Source organism: Rhinolophus hipposideros, assembly GCF_964194185.1.
Source record: "Rhinolophus hipposideros genome assembly, chromosome: 11".
Taxonomy (NCBI): domain Eukaryota; kingdom Metazoa; phylum Chordata; class Mammalia; order Chiroptera; family Rhinolophidae; genus Rhinolophus; species Rhinolophus hipposideros.
The window spans coordinates 57,798,549-57,811,955 of NC_138057.1; the positions used below are offsets into that span (position 1 = coordinate 57,798,549).

The 13,407-nt window shown below is 32.6% G+C and overlaps 1 protein-coding gene across 1 annotated transcript in view; it reads left to right on the forward strand.

The window, feature by feature from the left end:
• Positions 1 to 239: 239 nt before the first annotated feature.
• Positions 240 to 13,407, forward strand: part of CYLC2 (cylicin 2) — a gene marked incomplete at both ends in the record, with an annotated part of 66,462 nt that continues 53,294 nt past the window's right edge. Inside the window, 4 exons of the mRNA XM_081066700.1 lie at positions 240 to 250; positions 2,258 to 2,298; positions 3,494 to 3,615; positions 5,404 to 6,531. Of these exons, the coding sequence (XP_080922826.1) occupies positions 240 to 250; positions 2,258 to 2,298; positions 3,494 to 3,615; positions 5,404 to 6,531 (1,302 nt within the window). The remainder of the gene's footprint in view (positions 251 to 2,257; positions 2,299 to 3,493; positions 3,616 to 5,403; positions 6,532 to 13,407) is intronic.

Here is a 13,407-nt window from a genome sequence, read left to right on the forward strand (position 1 = left end):
AACTAGTTCATTCACTTGACTAAAACACAGACATGGCTTTAGATAAGTCATTTTCAATGTGATTCTTATTTCATTTATTATTATACTGTATTTTGGAACATAACAAATAAAATCATTCATGGTTCTCATTCAGGCAACTATCACCCCTTAGGGGTCACTTAGAAATATATAGGAACTTTTTTTTTTTTTTTTTTTTTAATGTCACAGTGACTGAAAAGTGCTACTGACCTTTAGAGGGCATGGTTCAAGGGTAATAAAACTTTGCTAATAAATGTGAGTGTTTGTGTGTGTAGGGGGGTTGGGCAGCAGGGTATCCGTACAGCTCTCCTCCAACTCCATATTTCAAATGAATCAATTTTTCGATTATCTGCCTTCCTCACTATACAACTTCTTTGTATTTTCTATATATATTTTATTGATTTCTAATTCAATTGCTTGATAATCAAAGAATACACCCTAAAAATTATACAAGAAATTAATGGACCATGCCTATGAATTAATTTTTAAATTTCAAATTTAATAATACTGTTATATGGACCTGAAATATTTCCTCTTTCAGAGTAATTAGAACAGAAAAGTTCATAACCATAGTTGAATATCAAAATGTCTTCAGCAGTGTATAAATGTACATTGGCTATGTCCAAACCTAGAGGTTTAGATACAGTGGGGCAAGTGATTTTAACACACATCCTCAGATAAGAAAACACCAGACTAGATAATTTATTAGGCAACATATGCAAAATTTTATTGTTATTTCATTCAAAAATTTTTTTAAAGATTTTATTGGGGAAGGGAAACAGGACTTTATTGGGGAACAGTGTGTACTTCCAGGACTTTTTTCCAAGTCAAGTTGTTGTTCTTTCAATCTTAGTTGTGGAGGGCGCAGCTCAGCTCCAGGTCCAGTTGCCGTTGCTAGTTGCAGCCCACCATCCCTTGGTGGGAGTCGAACTGGCAACCTTGTAGTTCAGAGGACAAGCTCCAACCAACTGAGCCATCAGGGAGCTCAGCGGCACCTCAGCTCAAGGTGCTGTGTCCAATCTTAGTTGCAGGGGGCACTGCCCACCATCCCTTGTGGGACTCCAGGAATCGAACTGGAAACCTTGTGGTTGAGAGCCTGCATTCCAACCAACAACTGAGCCATCCGGAAGGCAGCTCAGCTCAAGGTGCTGTGTTCAATCTTAGTTGCAGGAGGCACTGCCCACCATCCCTTGTGGGACTCGAGGAATCAAACTGGCAATCTTGTGGTTAAGAGCCCATTGGCCCATGTGGGAATCGAACCAGCAGCCTTTTGAGTTAGGAGCATGGAGCTCTAACTGCCTGAGCCACCGGGCCGGCCCTCAAAATTTTTAAAGAGTGACAAATTTAAAAATGTGCCAGGTTTTGTGCTAGGGACTAGAAATTTAATGAAGTTATCATGATACTTTTTAAAATGTAATTGATTATTAATACTTATGTAATGTCAAAATAAGTAAAACACTGGGTATGTGTGTTTATATTTATGTGTGCTTGTGTAAGGCACAAATTCAATCATGATCAACAAGGACGCTATTTCTGTAACATAATGGGAAGATGAGAATAATATTTCTCTAGTAAATCTTAATATTTGCCTCCATTATGAATATATAAAAAATTGATTATAAAACTTCCCTTTTTGGCAACAAACACGTTCACATAGTACGACAACAAATGGGAACTTACAAATGGAAAATACTTTGCAATATAATTTTACTTCTCACATTTTCTTAGAGAACAAGAACAAAAAATTTCTGGTCAATACTGTGGTGCACACACAGACAAACACACACACATTCATAGACACACACATATGCCATTGATGATTTGGATTTGCTTAAATTCTGAAACTATTTTGAAGATTTTGTTTTACTAAAGTCTAATATTTTCAAATTGCCATTTTAGTTAAAATTCAACTGAAAGGAAATTTGGAGCATGAGATGGGGAAAATGAATTCAATCACAGTTTCACAATATAAAAAATCTATTATTTAAATAAAGCAAGTTGGGAAGTTTTTTCTTATGCTTTATCCCTCTTGTTTTAGTTCTGTTGAAGTTTGTTCTAAAAACACACGTTTGCTCTCCTCTATTTTTCTGGGACCGAGTAAACTTACATAATATTGAAGATCTGAGAATGCAAAATATTTCTCTAGTTGGTGATGGCAAGTGCTTATGCATAATACTGATCATTAAATAGAGACATTTTTGTGTAAATTAATTAAAACCTTTTCCTCTTATTTTAACAGCCAAAAAATAAACTTTGGGACATATGATAATTACATTCCAGGTAAGTAAGTAATTATATATATATATATATATATATATATATATACACACACACACACACGTGTATATATGTATATATATATATACATATATATATGAAGATGTATGATTAATTTTTAAAGATTAGTGATTATCCTCATTTCAAAGTGATAAAGAAGTCGTTATCGTGGAATATTATTAAAAATCAACTGTTCATTTTCCAAGGGACCTTTTGTGTGGGCTCAGTGAATACCTTTTAAATATATTTTGTTTGTAAATCTAAAAGAGATGAAGCAAGTATATACAGCACCATAAAGGTGGACATATTTACATGTTAGAAATCATTTCATCAGATAATCTCACAGTTGAAAGCCAGTGTAGAAAATTGGATAAACAATTTCTCACCCATACCCATATCATAAATGTCCTCTACTATATTCCTGATAGATTGTATCAAGCTTATAACTGGCTAAAAATTCATTACTTGACAAGGCCAGTCAACGTGACAGTAAAGTCTATTTTCTCTTACACTCACTATTACTGCACATACTCAAAAACAATGAGGATATCTCTCTTACTTGTTTCATTGGTAACTTAAATGTCTTGAACCGTTTCTATTATAGTTTGCAAGTAACTTTACCCTCCCAGTCACAATTCTGTGGGTACTCTTTATTTGTCAATTTTCTTTATTAATATGCCACCTATAACATCACCTATAACAATTCAGTTCTTGAATGTATAATACTCTTGTAGCTTGGAAAATGATTACTAAGAGACCTAAAGCATTCACGTTTCTATTCAATCACATATTTACTAAATATTTTATAATAGGCACTGCACTAATTACTTTGAGGGCTACAGAAGTAGTTACCATATTTTCTGTTCTTAATAGAATTGTATTCTAACCAAAAAAGTATAAAGCAAAAGTCTAGATTGGATTACATAGAGAGAATGAAAGGAAGCAGCAAATTGGTTTCATTCCCTTTATATTATACACATATTAATTTCTCAATCACTACTTTATATAGTTTTCTGCAAAAGTGGTAACATAAAATAATCAATTTTTATTTTCTCATATTAATAGAAGAGTTTCAAACATTACCAAATAAATGAACACAAAATTTAAATTGTTTGTTTATTCAAATAGCTATTGCCACATACGTTCTGATGAAATTCTATTTATTCTTAAGTATATGGTTAATGTTTTCTTATTTTAGTCAGTGAATTAAGCAAAAAATCATGGAATCAGCAACACTTTGCCCTGGTGTTTCCCAAACCACAGCGGCCAGGAAAAAAATTAAGATCAAAACCTTCCCAACTACAAGATAATACAGTTCTTGTGAGTATTGAAAAGAACATATAATTTTACTAGCAATAAATTTGTGAAATCATGCGTAAGATCACAACTGACCAATGAGATTTCTGTGATGATGGAAATATTTTATATCTTTGCATCCAAATGTGGCTCTTCCACACTTGAAATGAGGCTAGTGTAACTGAGAAACTGAATTATACATTTCAATTCAATTCAATTTAATTTGCATATGCCTTTTAAGTACTCTGTTAAACAGTTAAAGATAATTCAAATTCTACTACCTAGAGAAAATAGATGTTTTATTTGTATTCCACTGTATATAAAAAATTCCCCCTTATTTAAAATTAACTATTTGTTCAGTAACCCCACATTATAGAAAAAAATGTATCCAAAAGCACAGAAATCTGGAGACCCTAATGCTACAGTTAGTATGAACATTCGAAAAATGTTTGCCAGCTAGTGGTAACCCCCCCATTAAAATCCTGGTGTTACATTATACTCTGATCAAGTTTCAATGCTTCCTCATTTCCTGTAATATACCATGTTTCCCTGAAAATAAGACCTAGCCGGACAGTCAGCTCTAATGTGTCTTTTGGAGCAAAAATTTATGTAAGACCCGGTATCGTATCATATATCATATCATATCATATCATATCATATCATATCATATCATATCATATCATGTAAGACCAGGTCTTATATTATAGTAAAATAAGACGGGATATTATATTACATGTTGTATTATATTATATTATATTATATTATATTATATTATATTATATTATATTGTATTGTATTGTATTACATTATAATACCTGGTCTTATATTAAAATAAGAGCAGGTATTATACTAATTTTTGCTCCAAAAGACATATTAGAACTGATTGTCCAGCTAGGTTTTATTTTCGGGGAAACATGGTAAAATTCTGGATTCTGAATATCGGAAGATAAATATTTCCCAAAGTGTCTGGAGTCATCATGGGATATGAAAATGTTCAAAGAAAACTTCACAAGATGAAAGTATCATCAACTCTTGCTTATTTTAGGGAATATTATCCCGTCTTTAATGACCCAGGGTTCTTCTGTTTTCTCGTTTTTCTTTTCTTTTTTCTTCTTATTTCTTTCTTTATTAAGAGATATGTTTGTTAACATTGCTTCCCAAATTTGCTGTTTTTGCAATTAAACTTTTGCAAATATTTAGTTACAAATTGAAAACAAAATGTACCATTTTACAGAAATTAATTTCCATTGAATGTTACAACTTTAATTACTGCAGCTTCCTATGTGGTGACACTCAATTTATATCTTGTCATGCGGGAGGAGTTTCAGGCTTTTACTTTTAGCCACTTAGCACTATAAATTCCAGAAAGTTTTAATGTAACAGTAGAGACCACCATCTGCCTGAAAACAAAACTATCAGATATTAGAAAATAGTTTCTAAGTTAGCCTAGGAATGGAGGCTGGGCAAGACATTCCAAGAATCTCAAAAATACAGAGTCAAAGAAGATTGTTAAAAGAGGTTCTGATATATGTCATTGGTAAATGAAAGTCTGAACCAATTTTCACATACAATCTTAAGGGAATTATGAAGATACTCTAAATTAGAATTCAACTCAAAATGAGATATGGCTATCCATTAGTTTGAAAAAGATTGAAATTGAAAAAGCAGAGTAGCTATAAAATCTACAAGTTACACACTATTTATTAAAATCTAAAATCTTTTCATGGTTAAAGTCAAAATGTATTTGGTATCTGGTAATAAAGGTTGTGTAACTCACAAAAGTTACTTATCATTATTCTCACGATTTTTCAGAAATATGATGAAGATAAATTAAAGGGAGATTCTAAACGACCCTTATGGATGCACCGTTCTTTAATGAGAATTTCTGAAAGACCATCTGTTTATTTGGCTGCCAGGAGACAGCCTCCATATAAACCAACCCTTCTCTTCAAGAAGGATGCTGAAGTAGGAGGTGTAAAGAAACCTTTATCTCCAGCAATAGGTGAGACAGATACAAAAGACAAGAAAGCAGACAAGAGGGATGAATCAGATTCAGTGCCTGCATCCACAGTTTCACAAGAGTCAAAAAAACCAAAAGATTCAAAGAAAGACAAGGGCTCAGAAGCAGAAACTAAAGGTGAAAAAGATATGGCAAAACCAGATGCCAAAAAAGACAAGATAAGTTCAAAGAAGGACAAGGAGTTAGCTACAGAATCAGAAGTTGAAAAAGGAGACCTCAAGAAAGATTCAAGAAAAGATAAGAAAGGTTCACAGAAGGATAAGGAGTCAACTACAGAATCAGAAGCTGAAAAAGGAGACACAAAGAAAGATTTTAAAAAAGATAAGAAAGGTTCAAAGAAGGGCAAGGAGTTAACTACAGAATCAGAAGCTGAAAAAGGAGACACAAAGAAAGATTTTAAAAAAGATAAGAAAGGTTCACAGAAGGATAAGGAGTCAACTACAGAATCAGAAGCTGAAAAAGGAGACACAAAGAAAGATTTTAAAAAAGATAAGAAAGGTTCAAAGAAGGGCAAGGAGTCAACTGCAGAATCAGAAGCTGAAAAAGGAGACACAAAGAAAGATTTAAAAAAAGATAAGAAAGATTCAAAGAAGGGTAAGGAGTCCACTACAGAATTAGAAGCTGAGAAAGGAGACACAAAGAAAGAGTCAAAAAAGGACAAAGGTTCAAAGAAGAACAAGGGGTCAGCTGCAGAATCTGAAGATGAAAAAGCGGATGCAAAGAAGGATAAAGATGGGAAAAAAGACACAAAGAAATCCAGTGAAAAAAGTGATGACTCAAAGGGCAAGAAAGATGCCAAGAAAGATGCCAAGAAAGATGACAAGAAAACCACTGACACAGAACCTGCTCATGCAAAGGCTGCAAAGAAGGATTCAAAGAAAGATGTAAAGAAAGAGTCAAAGAAAGAGGCAAAGAAAGAGGCAAAGAAAGAGGCAAAGAAAGAGGCAAAGAAGGATAAGTAGGCCTTAGGTTATAATTCAAAAGTGTATTTGGTGAAACAATTTTAGTAGTCTTAAACTGAATCTATGAGTAAAAAAGGGGGTTCAAAGAATCAAATACTTTTAAAAATGGGGCAAAGGACGACAAAAGAATGACTCAGAAAAACTTCATAAAAATATGAGATATGTTAAGAAAAATTAAGAGATGATTCGTTGAAGGACTTGGAGGGTACTTATGTTAACTTTGGGGATATGAAGGATTCAATGAAAGATCCCTAGACTGATTTAAAGAATCTACAAGTAAGGATGTAGAAGTTAATGATGCTGAATCTGTGAACATGAAAAAGAAAAAGAAAAAAGAAGAAACCTTTGTAACAATTCAAGAAAGCAGATGTTGAATTCACAGATTCAAACAATCTGAAGTTGTATCCACAAATTTAAACAAATAACCATAGGGGTCAAAAGAAGGAGTCAAACAAATTCAAGTCTACTTTCAAATAAATACAAATACAAATTAAAGGTAGCATTCCTTAAAAAAAGGAAAAAAAAATTATTACTTCCTATATCACTATCTCTGAAGTGTAGACACAACCAGGTTGATGGATGTTGAATGTTCCACTTCCAAGCCAAGATAAACACATTTGGTAAGTTAGTTTTGTTTTGTTTCAAGCCAAATTGGATTAAACAATTGAACCAATTTAAAGGTTTGAACTGACACTGTTCTTGTAAAATCTCTGTAATCTGCTGATATGGTTTTTACTAGAATTTTATCAAGTTTTTGCATTCTTATTATGATGAATATTTGAAGCATTTGGTGAGAACACATAAATGAAGATATAAAAAGTGTCAATTAAAAGCTTAAGGGAAGTAGACTTATTTTTCATGAGGGAGAAGAAACTGGTTTATGGTATATCATAACCTTAACAATTACTTATTAAGAGATTTTTTTTTTATTTTGAATAGAAAATAGTGGCCAATTTCTCTCCATTTAATGAAGGATGGAAATGAAAACTGTCCAAATTACCAATGTGAGTAAATTTAAATGAAACATTTTAAAGAGATTCCAGAAAAACTGGTAAATACGTATAGAAAATCAAATTAAGCAGAATTCAGAGTCTAACAGTAAAAATATCTACATATTATTTAGATGTGAAAAAAATTAACTGTGTATCTTCATAACTATATTAAGCTCTCTTGTGACCTATAAGTCCTGTCTAATGTGAAGAAAAAATAAAAAGCAATAAAAAGCAAAATGCAACCCTTGGATTTCCCAACTATTTTGTGGCAATTAAATCTCTTCTGATTTCAAACATTTTCTCTCAAACTCAATATTGTTGAAGAATTTGCTAAGTGATTTTTTTTCTAAGTGACAAGCTTGATATCAAAGGGACTCCTATTCCACAAGCTTTCAAGAGCTAGCTTTCTATGAACACTGAAGTATAACTGCTTTACTCGTTAAACTTGGCCTCTGTCCCCAGACATCAACTACCCAAGGATTAATGGCTACTATAACTCAGGGTTTTCCAGGAAGCTGATCTGGATCAGTGGCAATGACAAAGAGAATAGAATCCTGCCCTTTTGTTCTCCTCTCCCCATTCCACGAATCTCCTCATTCTCCATCTGCTTGTAACAAAATTCTACATTCAGATTTTCAAACTTTTCTGGAAATGTTAGCATCTCTCTGTGGATTTTGGGAATCATTATTTCAAATCCCCTTTTCCTCTTAAAAAAAAAAAAGCCTTTAAGATTATTCTCTAACATGGTATTCAAAAGTCATATGTTAAATTCAAGTTTAATGCCTAGTGAAAGAAACATTGAGATTCAGCTTTTACCATTCTACTGAAATGCACCGAAGCTACGAAGAATTTCCATACAGCCAATTCCAACAGCAATGTCTTTTTATCCTAGGCCCTCTTCTCTTTTCTCTGTATATATTTCTTTAAGTTATTCCATCCATTCCCATGGCTTTATTACACAGCATTCTTACGCTATTGAATCCTACATTTTAAAGCCAGTACTGACTTACCCACTCAGCTCCAAACTCATACATCCAAATATTAAATTAAAACATGTACTTGACTGTCTCTCAGGCATCTCAAAATTAACATATCCCAAAGAGAAGATAACCCTCCACCCAAACCTCATTTTCCCCAGCTCAATAAATGAAACTAACATCTAACTTGTGACTCAATTCAAAACTGGTGAGTCATTCATAATCATTCTGTTTTCTTCATTCTGCTTATCTTAGTAAGTCTTGCTTGACTACCTCCAAAACATTTGAATTGTTCTACTTCACTTCATTTCTACCACTTCTACACTAGAATTCCAATTAGCCTTTATATCTCACTTGGAAACCCCAAAAGCACCCTAATGCAGGTGAATTCCCTATTTCACCACCACCCCACATCCCATTCTCAACACAGAAATCATCATGCTCCCCCATTACTCTAAACTTTCCATTGTGTTAGTGTGACATATAGCATAAGGGTTCCTGTTGCTTTGACTACATAGAGGCTGTAATGATTTGGCTGTTCTGTCTTCATGTGGTACCAACGTTATTATCTATCATGCTTTTGTCACACTGGATTTCATTCTTTATTTAACTGTACAGATCGTTATAGTTTCAAGGCTTCACACTTGTTCCCTCTGCGAATAACAAAATTCTCCAAGAACTTCACATCGCTGATTCATTCACAGTGCTGAATTATTCTCAACTCAATTTTTTATCTTTCCAGACTCTTTAAAATATGTTTTATTTTTTATAGCCATTTTAGGTTCACAGAAAATTGATCAGAAGGTGCCAAATTTCCCTGCACATTCCTTGCCTCCACCCCTGCATAGCTTCCCCTGTCATCAACGCCCCCCCATCAGAGTAGTACATTTGTTACAATTGATGAATGCGCATTGAGATATTTTCACCCAAAGCCCACAATTTACGTACAGTTCACTCTGGGTAGTGCACATTTTTATTTTATTTTATTATTTTATTTTATTTTATATTTTATTTTATTATTTTATTTTATATTTTATTTTATTTAAATGTATGATGATATATATCTACCATTACAGTATCATACAGAGTAGTGTTACTATCCTAAAAAATCCTGTGCTCTGCTTATTCACCCCACTCTTTCCCAATACCTCAAACAACACTGATCTTTTTAATGTCTCCATAGTTGCCCCTTTTTAAGAATGCCACATAGTTGGAGCCATATAGCACATAGCCTTTTTAGACTGGTTTCTTTCATTTAGTAATGAGCATTTAAGATTCCAGCATGTCTTTTCATGGCTTGAAAGCTTATTTCTTTTTAGTGCTGAAAAATGATTCCATTGTCTAGATGTACCGCAGTTTATTTATCCATTCACCTACTGAAAGCCATCTTGGTAGATTCTAAATTTTGGCAACAATGAATAAAGCTGCTAGGTATAGCATCCATGTATAGTTTTTTGCATGGACATTAGTTTTTAATTCCTTTGGGTTAAGTACCATAAAGTGCAATGGCTGGACTGTATGATAAGAATATGTTTAGTTTTATAACAACAGTGCCTTGGGAACTTAAAAATATGCTTGGAGGATAGATCTTATGTTAAGTTTTATTATCGTACAAAAAAAAGACAATAATATGTAGAGGTGGGAGAAAAGCTATGGTGGTTATGGGTATGTTTATGCCACAGATTGGACAGATGGTTTCACAAGTGTATACTTACCTCCAAACTCATCAAGTCATCAATTATATATATTAAATACGTACAGCTTTTTATATGTCAAAAATATACATACATACATATGTGTATGTATGTATGTGTGTGTGTGTGTGTGTATACATACATCATATAAAAGAAACCTCCAAAGTGTCTTTTATAGTGGCTGTACCATTGCTCATTCCCACCAGCAATGACTGAGCATTCTGGTTGCTCTAGAGTCTAGATCTTCCCAAGCATTGGGTACTTTGGATATTGGCATTCTAATACGAGTATAGTGGCATTGTTGTTTTGATTTACAGTTCCCTGATGACATAAAATGTGGAGCATCTTTTCATGTGCTTATTTACCATCTGTGTATCTTCTTTGGTGAGTCTTTGGCTCATTTTTAAATTAGATTGTTTGTTTACTTATCCTTGAGTTTTAAGAGTTCTTTGTATATTTAAGATAACAGTCCTTTAACAGATATATCTTTTGTAAATATTTTCTCCCAGGCTGTGGCTTGTCTTTTTATTCTCTAGACAGTGTCTTTCACAGAGTTTTTTTTTTTTTTAATGAAGTCGAGTTTATCAATTCTTTCTTTCATGCATATTGCACCTTTGGTGTTGTATCTAAAAAGTCATCACCAAACGTGTGGTCATCTAGATTCACTCCTATGTTTTCTTCTAGGAGTTTTATAGTTTTATATTTTACATTTAGGTCTGTGATCCATTTTGATTCAGACATATTTCACTGCCCATTCTCTCACTGCCCAATTACCCAGCTACTTCTAACATACTTTATTCTTCTATGTAACATACAACCACCTGTCTGCCAGTCTGTCTGTATCTATCTAATCTAATTTCTAACCTAATTTATCTTTATCTATCTACCTATCCACCTAATGTAAATCATTTACTGCATGTTCCCTGTCTCCCGCACAAGAATAAAAGCTCCAAGAGAGAAGAAAAGCAATGTGACATATTTCCTGTGGTTATCTTCAGTGTACAGAACTATTTCAAACATGTAGCATACACTCATTAACCATATGTCAGGTAAATTAATGAATACAATTTGGACCATTCAGTGGAAATAATGACTTACATAGGGTGAGCATCTCCAAAATCCCAAACCAAAACATACCAGTCTTAACAAAGTCAAAGTAAAATCATCATCAGTGTCATTCAGAAAGGGGGGAGTTCCAAAGAAGGTAATTATGAGAGTTAGTGGCCATTTAGAAAACAAGATACAGTGTTCTCTTTAGTGTGATGACATATGGGAAATTATGAACTAGTAGTGATTCTAAGATTGTGTCTATACAAGCTGGCAGAACTTTCTTTTTTTCCCTGACCAATAATGTTTATTTCTTAATTATTCTATACAAATATACAATAATTTTAATACAATTGTTATTGAATTAGTGCATAGAATATAAAATTATTATTGAATTATTATATAGAATTATTACAAATTATTATAATTATGTAGGTTATAATTACTGTTATAAAATAATCACTGCATAAATATTATAATATTTATTATTATGTGTATTTACTTTTATTACATAGAATGATGATTACTGAACATTGCAAGATTCCTAATCACAGTAAAAGGACTTATTTATGTTCTTTATTAAGATGAGAACATGGATTTCTACATATTATGTTGTTTTTTTATTTAGAAAAGTTGGGGCTTTTTCAGGGTTTTATTATTTCATAATTGGTACTTTTATATTACTCATACTTGAAATAGCATTTGAAAAATACAGAAATATAAAAAGAAGATTCAATTTTCTCCATTTATCCACTCCTACCCCCCAAATGACAATTCATGTATCTTTTAAAAATAACTTTCCAATTGTTTGCCAATTTATTTGATTTCTTGTCATATTATTGAATTGTAGAAAGTTCTTTATTAAAGAGATTATATTTGTCTTTGTTTGGAGGGGAAATGAAATGAGAGAGGGCAAAATTATTAATTGACCATAAAGTAGGTATTTTTCTTGCTCTGGTGCACCCAATAATAACCGGTATTACCATATTTTGGTATAACAGCTTCCAATAATAACAGCTTCTATTTACATAGATAGAATAAAGAATCAAAAAATGAGAAAAAGTGTTACCTACATAAATGTTACCCCTTGGAAGATAATATACTTTTCTAGTAATTGTTACATAAAGAAGAGAGTTAGCAACTCTGTACTATTGGAAATGCACTGACATTTTTTTTTCAACAATTAGAGTGTGAATATTTGAAGCTTACATAATTTGAATAATTACTACATCACAAAGTCTGAAAAATGCAATGCTTTTTTAGAGGACAAAGATGACCTTAATGTGTGTGTGTGTGTGTGTGTGTGTGTGTGCAGGCTATCAAATGTCTTAATCTTTTCTTCAGCATTTTTGTGATTATTTGCCAATATTAATTCAGGAAAAGGCCCTTAATTTTTGAAACAATGAGTGGTTATTAGTCCATGATGTAGATCCAATGTCTCTCATTATGTATACAATTGATACATAGAATCATCACACAGAATATTTATTGAAATAAAATGAGCTTTGAATTCCTAAGTTCTGCAGTCAATAATTTATTTTCTTTTCATAAAATTGAGATGATGCTTTTATCGCCCTGACACTGCTATGGTAGAGAACAGCTGAAAGTGGAGACAATATTTAGGAAGAGTGAAGTGATAGTCAATACCCCAAGCATATCAAGTTCAAGACAAACGTAGAAATTAGTAATATAGGTGTAGTTTTGAAAGTGTAAATTTTTCTGCCTTTAACACCAGCTATGTACTTATCCCCAGCCACAAACATTAATCGTGTCTCTATACTGCTCTATTATATAGAGAATGGTATATGAAAAGAAGACGCTAAACATCTTCTTTATAATGGTATATGAAAAGAAGATGCTAAACATCTTCTTTATAATTGAGATGCTAAACATCTCAATTATAAAGATAATTGAGAACATGAGCATGGAAAAACTAAGAAGGGAACATACACAGAAAAAGGAAATTTAAAAAGGTCCTACTGGAAGTACAACAGAACTTTGGCAATAAAGACTTTTCAAGGTTTTATTTTTCAAAGTCTATGGTATGTACTAAATTTCAATTTTGCTGAATTTAAATAATGTCTAATGGCACTTTAGTATACGAGAGCCCATCACTAGCTCCTA